The following is a 12,699-nucleotide window of genomic DNA, read 5'->3' on the forward strand; positions in this document are numbered from 1 at the left end:
ATTTCTCACCTCAATATCTTTATGTGTAAAAAGAGGCTAGTAACAACGTCCTTGGATATTTGTTAAAATATCGTATGCAAAAACCTAACATAGTGCCTAGAATATGGCAGGTGATGAAAAAAAGTAGCATGTATATGGTTTTGTTGTTCAGGATAGAAAACTTGTGCTTTGTTCCCGTTAAAGTAGTAATGGAAGCCATTCAAAGTCAACAGGGTGGTGACATAGGAAGCTTCAAAACTCACCTCCTTCCAAAGACACACCAAATATACAGCTACATATGGGACAATTCCCTCTGAAAGAAATCTGGAAACCAGTGGAGTGAACTAACTTGCCTATATATTGGGCAAATGAGAAAAAAATTCCATATCAAAATAGGCAGGAGAGACTGGCACAAAATGTCTCCACAAACCTCCCCTCCAACATAATGACATATAATTGAGAGTGAACTGACAACCCTCAGCTTCTGCCTGAGGAGTGAAGAGTTTGGATCCAACTTGTAGTGCCCCAACTTTTAAGACTTCCACCTGAGAGATAAGCCCCCCAAACACCTAGTTCTGAAAGTCAATTGGGGCTTGTATCCACAAGATCCATGAAACTATGGTAAATAGTTCTTTTTTTAAAAAAAAATTTTTTTTAATGTTTTATTTCTGAGAGAGAGAGCATGAACAGGGGAGGGTCAGAGAGAGAGACACACACAGAATCCTAAGCAGGCTCCAGGCTCTGAGCTGGTTGTCAACACAGAGCCCATTGCGGGGCTCGAACCCACAAACTGTGAGATCATGACCTGAGCCGAAGTGGGACACTCAACCGCCTGAGCCACCCAGGCGGCCCTTTGGTAAATAGTCCTTAACAGCTCACAGGGACTCTTGGTGGCTATCCCCTCAGGGCTTAGCATGGAGCTAAAGATTAACATGTAGTTTTTCCTTGAAAGAGGCCTACTTGGTCACCTTGAAAGCCATAGCCTAAGAGTTGTGCTTCTAATCTAACACAGGGCAGTTATAGGCCCTGTAGATAGGGCAGACTACAATCTTCCCCAGAGGCCACAGAGGTCAGCAGGTAACATCTTTGTGCTTTCCCTCTATCTTCCTCCAGATCACTAATATCTCCCTGAAACAAGTGTTAGTACACATATGGCACTCCAGCTTTTACAGCTGCCACTCATGGAATGAAAATCCCTTGACTGCCTGGCCCTGGTAGCCAATGGGGTTGGTGCTCCCAGGTCCAGCAGAACTGTGGCAAACAAAGAGAAAATCCTTGGCGAGTTGTCCCTCAGGAGCTTGGTGCAGAGGGAGTTGACAGAGACACTCTTTTCCAGTCTTTCCCTGAAAGTGGTTTATTTGTATACTTTACAAGCTGCTGCCTGAAGGATCGGCTTCTAATCAGCCCACATCTGGGTGCTGACAGGGATCCTCCCCTCAGGAATACTGATTGGTCTTGGCACTCCCTAGGTGACTGGGAGCCACTAAGAATAAAGCAGGCTGCTTGGACAATCACAAAGGCTGAGAAACAAACAAAAGCAAAGTCTGGGATGAACAATAAGGTTCTTCTTCTAAACAAGGCCACTCCTTCAAAGCTGTTGGAGGTGGCTGTTCTATCTAATGTACAGAAACTTAACACAGAGAGTAAAAGAAAATGAAGAAACAGAGGAATATGTTCCAAACAAAAGAACAAGATAAACCCCAGAAACAGATTTTAATGAAACAGAGATAAGCAATTTACCTAATAAAGAATTCAAATAATGGTTATAAACAATATGAAGATTACTCAAAAAATTAAAGATAGAACTGCCATATCATACAATTCAACTTCCTCATGAAGGAAGGGGTGATGGGGTGGAAGAACTGGGTGAAAGTCGTCAAAAGGTACAAATTTGCAATTATAAGATAAATGAGTACTAGGGGTGAAATGTATATGATGACAATAGCTAACACTGATGTAGGATATATAATAATATATTCTGCAGATGTAATGCACAGCCTGGTAACTAAATTAGTAATACCATATTGTATATTTGAAAGTTGCTACAAGAGTTATCTTAAAAGTTCTAATCACAAGAAAAAGAAATTTGTACCTATGTGAGCTGATAGATGTTTACTAAACTTATTGTTAATGATTCTTCAATATATACATATGTCAAATCATCATGCTGTACACTTAAAACAAAGGCAGTATTATATGTCAATTATATCTCAATAAAACTGGAGAAACAAGAAAGGTTAATAAGATTGTTCAAGAATTGTATGTAATGTAAAAAGAAAGAAAATTAAAGACATATGGAAAAGGAATGATCAGAAATTTTAAAAGTGATGTCATAGAAGTCAGAATAGGGAGTAGTTTAAGAAAAGAGGGATAAATAAAATGCACAGAGAGGCTAACCATTGTATTTACCATTTTAAAAATAGAGGTTTTCAAGGTAGGTATAAAGGCAAAATTTATTGCAATGAATCATTGAGGAAATGGAGAAAGAAATGTAAAGGTGTCTTTCAGTTTATTTAATATGAGAGAGAATGTAACTTTTAAAAAAGGATATGGAGTGGGGCACCTGGATGGCTCAGTTGGTTAAGCATCCACCTTCAACTCAGGTCATGACCTCACAGCTCGTGAGTTCGAGCCCCGCATTAGGCTCTGTGCTGACAGCTTAGAGCCTGGAGACTGTTTCAGATTCTGTGTGTGTGTCTCTCTCTCTCTCTTCTCCACTCATGTTCTCTCTCTTTCTCTCTCTCTCCTCAAGAATAAATAAACCTTTTTAAAAAATTAGAAAAGGATATGGAGCTAGACTGTGGAGGACCAACTAAAATAGGAAATCATAAAGTTGCAGTAGAACCAAACAATATGTGGTTGAATTGACCCAAGCTGCAGATTTGTAGGGCAGAGGCAGCAGAGAAATTCTTTACCTCCTTCCTCTACCTTCTAACTTTCAAACCACTCTACAGTGCTGCCAGATTTATTCTAAAATTTGCACTGTTTCCCTCCTCAGAAAAGTTCAATGGCTACCCATCATCTATAAAAGAAAATCCGGGGCACCTGGGTGGCTTAGTCGGTTAAGCATCCGACTTTCGCTTAGGTCATGATCTCGCGGTTCGTGGGTTCAAGCCCCGCGTCGGGCTCTGTGCTGACTGCCAGCTCAGAGCCTGGAGCCTGTTTCAGTCTGTGACTCCCTCTCTCTCTGACCTTCCCCTGCTCACGCTGTCTCTCTCTCTCTCTCTCTCTCTCTCTCTCCTAGAAATAAATAAAAAACATTTAAAAAAATTAAAAAAAGAAAAAAGAAAATCCAAACTCCATAGCCTACTACTCAGGATTTTTGTGATCTGGCCATACTTAGCATTCCTCACCAATTCCCTGCACACATTGTATATGCAAGTCATGCTTTATTACCTTTTATTCCCTAAGCACTTCTCACACTGTTTACTACATATACTGCTTCTTATTCTTTGAGGGACAAGAATGCTATCTGTACTACAGCCTCTTTAATAGACGCCCAAGTTTGAGTCTCTGTCTTCTCAGATTCCCTGTAAGTATTAGCTATGATATTTATTACAATCTACTTATAAAATAGCAATTTCTGCATTTCTTTGCTTCCTGATGAGAGAGAGAGCAAGCAAGAGAGAGCACTTTACTAATTTTTTACAATCCACAGTTTCTAACAGTCCCATGGACATACTATAGATTTAATAATGGTTGTTAACTGCTTAGAGTATTTGAAAACTTAAGGTAAGTCCTACAACAATATGAATTCTTAAAATTAAGAAGGATGCTATTTCATATTCAACCAACAATTAAGAATGTAATCTCAGACTAACAATGTATATTGAAATGACACAGAATATTTCTTATAAAATATATTGCATGCTGCAAATTAATGACAATGATAAAAGCAATAAAGATTTTTATAATAAAAGGATAAACAAAATCTTACAGAATTGCCTCCCAAGTCATGACTCAACAATTGATTTTGTAAAATGAAATTTAGAATATTTTGCCAGAGTCATAAGGGTACACCTTCTTTACTTAAATTTCATAGTAAATATTCATCCAATAAAGAAATAAATTCACATCAGAATTTATGCCAGTTTCTTAAGAAATCAATAAATATAATGCAACTTCCTATATTTCTTGAGCAATCATGATTGATATGCTTGAACTAATATTTATTGAGTGCCTACTTTTTGTCAAGACTAATACTAGAACACCCACAAATAATATTTAATATTCAGCACAATCCTGCAAGATGACTATATTAGTATCCCCATTTAGGAGGTTAAGACTTTTGCTTAGAGAAATTTCTGATTTGCCAGGCACTACACAGGCAAGATCTGATGGAGTGAAGAATCTCCAGGCCCATTGAGCTTGCCAATAACAACAGCCCTGAGATGTTGGAAGAGTTTGGTCACCAAAATAAGATTCTTTATTTACTCTGGCTACAAGGTGTACCCATGAAGTTCGGAAAGATAAACAACAAAAGTTGAAGCAAAACAGTCGAATGTTTAAGCAGCTTAGTTTTTAGCTATCCAGAAAATTTCATTAGCCAACACACCTTCCCTAGTATTCTCTTTAATTAACATCTAATGCATATATGGCAATTTAGCCAAAGACAACAAAGTATCATCTATTTTAATAGATAAGAATTTCTTGTCATTTCTTAAATTATTTGAGGTCATTTTAAAGAGGTTTTCTGAAGAATTCTAAGCAACCTTTGCCCCTCTAATTTTTATAATTCACATAAAAAAGGTTTCGCTAAACAAAATAGACCTTCATCCTGCCATGTCCAAATAATCGTTAATATCAATTAATGACCTATTCCTTTACTTGTTAGAACTGTTGCACATTTTATATAACACTTTTAAATATGGGATGTATTTTAATCAATGCATCTCAGACACTTATCTTCATTTTGCAGATAATGCAAAGCAACCTGATAATCATTGAATAAGATTTATCATATTGCACATTTGATACAGATTTAATATATTGCCTCTATGTTGTGTTGAATGTGAATTTTATTAAACTAAACAGTACATATTTGGTTCTCCATTGAGTGATACCACAGGGCAGGTGGGGGGGCAAGCAGTTCTTATAAAGATCTTTCACAAACCTTGTCTTCTTGCATTCATAAAAAACAATCTGAAACGTCTTTTACTGCAGTCTCTTGTGAAGTGCAGCTTTTTTTTTTTAACCTCCTCTTTGTGATTTGTAAACATGGGGGCTAAATCTTGTTGAGAGAAGTACTTGATGGATCTATTCAATGGTCTCCTGTGTCTCTACAACTTTTCTGAGCAGAGGTGCCAACACTTACTTCAGAACTAGTTTTCAAGGATGTTTGCATGATGAAGAGATAATATCCCCCTCCAGGGGAAAAAAGTAGGTTTGTTTACTGTGCGTGATTATAATGATAAGGGTGCCCTCCAGGGCAGAGGTCAGACAGGCTTACATCCTGTAATAAAAGATTTGGGCTCCTTAAGCTTGAGGTCCCTCTCTGATAAGACAACCCACTGTGTGTGCCTGTGTCAGTTGGCTCTCTTCACATCATGCTTTGGGAAATGAGGCTTGGAGAAATGGCACCAAAATGCTGATACCCTTGTGATGGCTATTATTGTAAGTAACAAGAAATAGCACCAAAATGGGGATACCTTTGCAATAGCTATTTCTGTAACAAGGCTATTTTCTCTGAACCAGAAGCCTACCTCTGCCATCATCCATGAAGTTATATCAGGCTAACTGGTTAGCCTACAAGTAGGTTAACACGGGCTTCCCAGTTTTCATTAATGGTAACAATTTCACAGACTGTTATCTGGGTAGTCACTTTCAAACAACAGTATCATATTCAGGATTTCTATCTTCTTAACTATCTGGATTAGCCAGTCTAGTGTTCTTGCCTGATTTGCTAAGAAAATTGCCATTTCTAGCAGAAAACTCAGCTGAAAGAATGGCTTTGTCTTATTTATTGATGATCTTTCCCTGTGTCCTCTAGTGAAAGAATTGATCCAGTTTCCCTGCCCACTAGTTCTTCAAACAAAGAAAACTTTTGGCATGATTTTCTACTTTGAAGTGAGTAAGATACCATTTTTCTCAAGATGTCTTTTTCCTTCTATAAATTACTAACATCCAATCCATTTACCATTTCTTCATTTATGTGATTTTGATCTAAGGATGTGGCCAATCCTAATCTTATGTGAACATTCCTGTATCTTCAGCTAATTATGCTAAATTAGTAATCTGGTATTATTTCAAATTTTATCAACAACTTATTTTATCTCTTACCTAATTTCTCTCCTTCTTGATCATAAACATATTTAGCATAATTAATTGCTTTAATTCTTAAGAGACTAATTTTTCATATGTATTTTCTGTAGAAAGCATCCAAGTATCTATTGGCATTCTCCTATATTGGGTTAAGTCCTTCCTAGGGTGGAGCAGACAGGGGGTTGGATATTATCTCACCTTAAAGATAGATTTCACATGAACATAATTGCACTGAATATCTAATTTTTCAAGTAATTTGTGAGTTTTTTCCAGGTTAATTTTTCCACCTCTAAATTCATCCCGAATCTTCGACAAAAACCATGTATGAAGCACAAAAAAAGAAGTTAAGGAAATTCTCACAGAAAATCATTTAGTACTTAAAATCCCTAAGGAACTATTTGATTTCTCTTCAATTTAACATTTTTTACTTTTATTTTTAAGGGATAGTCTATCTTTTGCTGAAGTGACAAGACAATTCCATGATAAATAATGGTTACAACGAAACTAAGTAGGTACTATTCTGCAGTAAAGGTACAAGAGGGCATGCATAACACAATACAAATTACAGGAAAGGAATAAAAATAAACAGTTGGGCAATTAGTTATTATTTGGGAAATACGATCCATCTCCTGAGACACTGGGGACTTGGGGGATCACTGCGCTTCGAGATAGCCCTGTCACTTGACCTGTCTCAGCTTCCCTTTCCTAGTCTGAAAGGTGGGCAAGTTTATAGTTAAGGGAAGTGGGGGCATTAAATAAGTTCTCAATATATTCCTGAACACAGTTTCTGCTACTGAGTGTTCAATAAATAGTTACCATGTTTGATATAGTTATTATTAAGATGACATTAGTCAAATGTCCAGCTACCCACATGCCCAAAAAGGCAACATTTTAAGTACCACCAAAAAGGGTTAAAAATGCCATGCTGATTGTATGCTTGTTATGGATGAGAAAACTAAAATAATCAAGCTTACTTATTGTATCCAGACAAACTACAAAAATTAGGACACTTCAATTGGAAAAACTGAAGTTGGGAATTAATACGACAGCTTATAAAATCATGAAAGGTATTGGTAAAATTCGTTCAAAATTTCACTCAATTTTAGATTGTTAAAACTAATGAAAAGTGTTACATGTAAATGCTATGACTTAATAATGGCAAAGCTCATGTTCTGATAAGAAAAAGACAGAAAGCGAGGGAAACTCAGAAAAGCTTAGGACATATGGAAGGTAGCAGTTTATACTTAAATGAGAGAGGCTTAACTTCAAGACTCTTCGGAAAAAAAGAGAGGAGAATCAAGTAAAGAGGATAAATCAAGAGAAAGAAGAGAAAGGAGGAACAGAAAGGACTTCTAAATGGATATTTGTTCTCCATATTTTCATGATCTGTTCTGTTTCTCCTTGCTTAGTAGTCTCTCCCCATTACGAGCTGTCACAGGTTTCAAATATAGTCAACTCTGCCCTTTTGTAGTAAAGGAACTTCTTGATATGCATCAGCTGTTGCCTCTGACCCTTTTCTAGAGAGAAAGCAGAAAATACAGAGTGGTTTGTGCCTTTGTTCTTTAGAGATAGCTCACACTTAAATCCCACAGAAACCACATAGAAACAAGGTGTGGTCCCTGCACTTCACTGCCCTTGAAAGTTTTGGGCTACTTGCTTACATTTTGACAATCTTCAAACCCTCAGTGTTTATAAATGCAGTATCCTCTGCTGTTTGGCATGTTTCTATCAACTGCCATCGTATCTTGTTTTATTTTTAGTATTTTGTTGAACCCCCTGAAACTTCTGAGCATAATGTGCTTCCAGTAGGTTTGGGGAAACTATTCTGAGGGACTGAGGATAAATCAATGCCATTGTCCCCGAAGGTGCAAAGTGCTGCCACCAAACACGTTAGAAACTCTGGGCTGCTTCTCCAGATCCCTGACAACATACACTGCACACAGAGACACACCACTCTTGAAGAAGGCTGTTTGGGAAGCTAAGTTTTTAAAATCTTCAAAATACGTACAGCTGGATGGCTGGGAACCACGCTGTCAGGTGACTGTCATGTTTTTCTTTTGGCCTGAACACCCATTGTGATATCATCGAAAGTTCCACACTTCATAGAGAAAGCTTCTTTATGACTTCATCAGGAGACTCGGAGCCTGTCAGACAACCTGTTTTCATGACTAGCCATAGTAATCTTAAGCTTGACTGTTTAACACCTTGATGGGAAAGGTGTCTCATGGAATGTTTTCTCATCCTTTGAACACTCTTTATTTCAGAAGCTTTGCTTCTGGCGCAACCAAGCATGTCACTTAGCGTTCTGAGTAGGAAAGAGAAAGAAAAAGTAATTCGCAGACTGCTGATACAGGCTCCTCCCGGGGAATTTGTAAATGCCTTTGATGATCTCTGTCTGCTTATCCGTGATGAAAAACTGATGCACCATCAAGGTGAGTGTGCAGGCCACCAACACTGCCAAAAATACTCTGTGCCGCTCTGTATCGACGGAAATCCAGTGCTCTTGTCTCACCACAACGTACTTGGTGACTTCCGGTTTTTTGACTATCAAAGCAAACTTTCCTTCAAATTCGACCTGCTTCAAAACCAGTTAAAAGACATCCAAAGTCACGGTATCATTCGGAATGAGACAGAATACCTGAGAAATGTTGTTCTGTGTGCCTTAAAACTGTACGTGAACGATCACTACCCAGCGGGAAATTGCAACGTGCTGAGAAAAACTGTGAAAAATAAGGAATTCTTGATAGCGTGCATTGAGGACCACAGCTATGAAACAAGAGATTGCTGGAATGGCCTTTGGAAATCTAAATGGATTTTCCAAATCAATCCATTTCTAACCCAAGTAACAGGAAGAATTTTTGTGCAAGCTCACTTCTTCAAGGCTGTCAACCTTCATATTGAAATTTCCAAGGACCTGAAAGAAAGCTTGGAAGTAGTTAACCAAGCTCAACTGGCTTTAAATTTTGCAAGGCTTGTGGAAGAGCAAGAGAATATATTTCAAGCTGCAGTCTTAGAAGAATTACAGGAGTTATCAAACGAAGCCCTGAGAAAAATTCTACGAAGAGATCTTCCAGTGACCCGCACTCTTATTGACTGGCAAAGGATACTCTCTGACTTGAATCTGGTGATGTATCCTAAATTAGGATATGTCATTTATTCAAGAAGTGTGTTATGCAACTGGATAATATAAAGGATTGCTCCTGGTAATTGTCTCAACCTGATTCAACTGTATTTCTGGGAGGGGTATTGGTATATTCCTAATGTTCAGAAGCCACTAGAGATGCCTATCACTTCACAAATACAAGTTTAAATTAGGGAGAAGTGTAACAAATAATTTTACTCAAGTAATATTAACCAATAAGGCAAGTAAAGGGTGATGTAAATGTGCTTCTTGGTAGCAACCATCATAAAGCCAAAGATGTGTGTTAGAACCTAAAACTGCTTGATAAAATGTGGCACCCAAAAGTATTACAAAGGTGATCAGGGTTAAGGCTGTGTGTGTGTGTGTGTGTGTGTGTGTGTGTGTGTAGAAATGACCTTTGACTTTCTTTGTAACTAGAGAAGGTATACAAAGGAAAGTCATTCTGGAAGTGATAATTTACATAATTCAATTCAGTCCTACCCAACAAGAAAGAGTGGATTTCACTAAGTGACATTAGTATTGTGGGATATTCCATGAAAACAACAGATATCAAAAATCTACCTCAGATGAAGAACTAGTAGCAAATTTAGAGCCTCTGCTCTCCAGGAATTGGGATTACTCAAATCCCCAGGCTTTTCTTCTTCTCCTTTCCTTTCCTTTCCTTTCCTTTCCTTTCCTTTCCTTTCCTTTCCTTTCTCTCCTCTCCTCTCCTCTCCTTTCCTCTCCTTTCCTTTCCTTTCCCCTTCCCCTCCCCCTTCCCCTCCCCTCCCCTTCCCTTCCCTTTCCTTTCCAATGTTTATTTTTGAAAGAGAGGAAGAGAGACAACTCAGAGACAGAGCATGGGCAGGGGAAGGGGAGAGAGAGAGAGAGGGAGACACAGAATGGGAGGGAGGCTCCAAGATCTGAGCTGTCAGCACAGAGCCCAACTCGGTACTCAGACTCAGGGACTGAGAGATCATGACCTGAGGCAAAGTCAGATGCTTAACTGACTGAGCCACTCAGGTGTCCCCAAATCCTGGGCTTTTCTGAAAACTAACATGGTCTTTGAAAAATCAACTGGAAAAGCCTGACCTGTCAAGATGGTATAGTCAAATTCTTGTGAAGTCATCCCTGTAGGCATTTATAAGTGCCTACTTCATGCCAGGCCTGGTGCTAAATGATTTGCACACAACTTTTCATGATTCAGGTAGCACTATTAGTATCTCCATTTTATGGGAGAAGAATCTAAGGTCTTGAGTTGTTTAATTCATCCACTAAGTGATAGGTGGGTCTGGCTCTGCTCTTAACCTCTAGGGTATGACCACTCTCCCTGGAGGCCTGTTTCATTAAGACCTGTAAACTCTATAATGATTTAGGCAAGCATTTCATCCAAGGGACACTTCCACAGGATCTACAACTGATGGACTGCTACTTTCTAGCCAAGACAATTAGCTATTCAGTCACCCTTTTACTATTCCCAGCGAGGTTACTGACCACTCGCCTATGCTCTCAAAGAATTCCAAATCTAAACCTCTCTGATAAGATTGCAACAGAGCATCCCCTAATTCTGACTTACTGGTAGGTAAAATTCTCTGTAGTTTGGATCCATGCTGTTGAGAAAAGATCTCATTCTACTTAATCACTGGAGCAGACAAGGTTAGAATTTCTAAATCTCAAACATTTCTACCTCAACAGGTGGTTCTTGGAGAATCTCAGGAGAACTACCTAGGGCGTATCTTTAAAAATACAACTTCCCAGGGGCGTCTGGGTTGCTCAGTCAGTTGAGTGTCAGACTTCAGCTCAGATCATGATCTTGCGGTCCATGGGTCTGAGTCCCGCATCAGGCTCTGTGCTGACAGCTCAGAGCCTGGAGCCTGCTTCGGATTCTGTGTCTCCCTCTCTCTCTGCCCCTCTCCTGCTCACACTGTGTGTGTGTCTCTCTCTCTTAAAAATAAACATTAAAAAAATACAACTTCCCAATATCCATCCTCAGATGTGACTTAGTAGGCTGAGAAATCTACATTTTAAACAATTTTCAGAGATGACTCTGTTATAAGGGATCCCAGTACCACATTTTAAGAAATATTGGTCCAATCATAAACCCAATCTTATACTTTCTATCTACTCAATTAAAATCATTTCCTGTAAAACAATTGCCAAATGAAAGCCATGTCTACTACTTCACTGGATTTGCTATGCACAGACCAAGGACAGGCCTTTATCTATTGTTAAAAAGTTAAGAAAAACCTTTCTAAAGAAAAGCAGTCAAGACAGTTGCTCTCATTGCACTAAAACATACCCTTCTGACAAATTATTTAACAAAAATTTGAATTGATATTATGGCTTTATATATGTAAGTGTTGATTTGCCAGAACTTTCCAGAATAGGGCTTGATGGTTTATGGAACAATCAGAGAAGCACTTAATTCCCCCTGGAACATGGGTTTTTTTTAATAATATTTATTGGTATTTCTGGATATAAAAAGTCACATGTACAAATCATAGAAAATGCTTAAGGTATAAAGCATTTTGGTCTATTTCCTCTAATTCCATCTAATTTTAAGGAATTGTTTTAAATATTAAGAACTCACAACATATAAAAATTTTTACCCTGTTCTTTTTATATAGCCTCCTATGTCATAAATATGGTCCTGTGTTATTAAAATTCCTTGAGCACATAATTTTAATTATTTACACGATATTTATACAGTTCATGAACCATAACAAGACAACTATTTCTTGTTCATACATAATTTAAATTTTTAGCATTTTATTTCTGTTATTAATTGGGTTATAGTGAGTATCTCTATGTGTAAAACTTTGCCCACATGGTGGATTATTTCCCTTAAGATAAAGTCCCTAAAATTGTATATTGAAAAGATATGAACATATTCATGATTTAATACCTATTGCCTAATTGCTTTCCAGATTTAACAATTTATAATCCCATCAATAACAAAAGAGAGTGTCTAGCTCACCACAGTAACCTTGGCAATATTCAATATCAAATGTTTTCTTTGGTAGGCAACAAGCCTTAAAAGAATATAAAACAAATAAAAAGGCTGTTCATTAACTTATGCTATATTATACCAAAATCATTCCCACATTGGTTTTATTTGGTAGTTATTTTCTTTGTATGGAGCTGGAATAGCCAGAAAAATTTACAACTACTCCTTCCTGTACCTTTATCATAGACACACACACACACACACACACACACACACACACACATACACACACACACACACCCCTACACTTAAACCTACTCTAGCAATATACATATATAAACACATACCCAGGCATATACACACATACACAAAAAATGCTTCAGATTCTGAG

At 37.9% G+C, this 12,699-nt stretch overlaps 2 protein-coding genes across 2 annotated transcripts in view; one reads left to right on the top strand and one right to left on the bottom strand.

The window, feature by feature from the left end:
- PLCZ1 (phospholipase C zeta 1) overlaps nucleotides 1–6,567 on the bottom strand; it is a 46,879-nt gene extending 40,312 nt beyond the window's left edge. The window contains exon 1 of the mRNA XM_077778401.1: nucleotides 6,439–6,567. The gene's annotated coding sequence lies outside the window, so the exon portion shown is untranslated. The remainder of the gene's footprint in view (nucleotides 1–6,438) is intronic.
- A 1,815-nt stretch (nucleotides 6,568–8,382) lies between these two features.
- Nucleotides 8,383–9,447, top strand: CAPZA3 (capping actin protein of muscle Z-line subunit alpha 3). Its single transcript, XM_077778403.1, has one exon. It carries the CDS (start codon nucleotides 8,531–8,533, stop codon nucleotides 9,428–9,430), a length of 900 nt encoding a protein of 299 aa, XP_077634529.1. The 5' UTR covers nucleotides 8,383–8,530; the 3' UTR covers nucleotides 9,431–9,447.
- Nucleotides 9,448–12,699: the final 3,252 nt, after the last annotated feature.

This window comes from Crocuta crocuta, unplaced genomic scaffold, assembly GCF_008692635.1.
Source record: "Crocuta crocuta isolate KB4526 unplaced genomic scaffold, BGI_CrCroc_1.0 scaffold1173, whole genome shotgun sequence".
NCBI lineage: Eukaryota > Metazoa > Chordata > Mammalia > Carnivora > Hyaenidae > Crocuta > Crocuta crocuta.

What these genes read in the sequence shown, in the direction of transcription:
- CAPZA3 (XM_077778403.1), top strand. Translation starts at nt 8,531, where the DNA reads ATGTCACTTAGCGTTCTGAGTAGGAAAGAGAAAGAAAAAGTAATTCGC.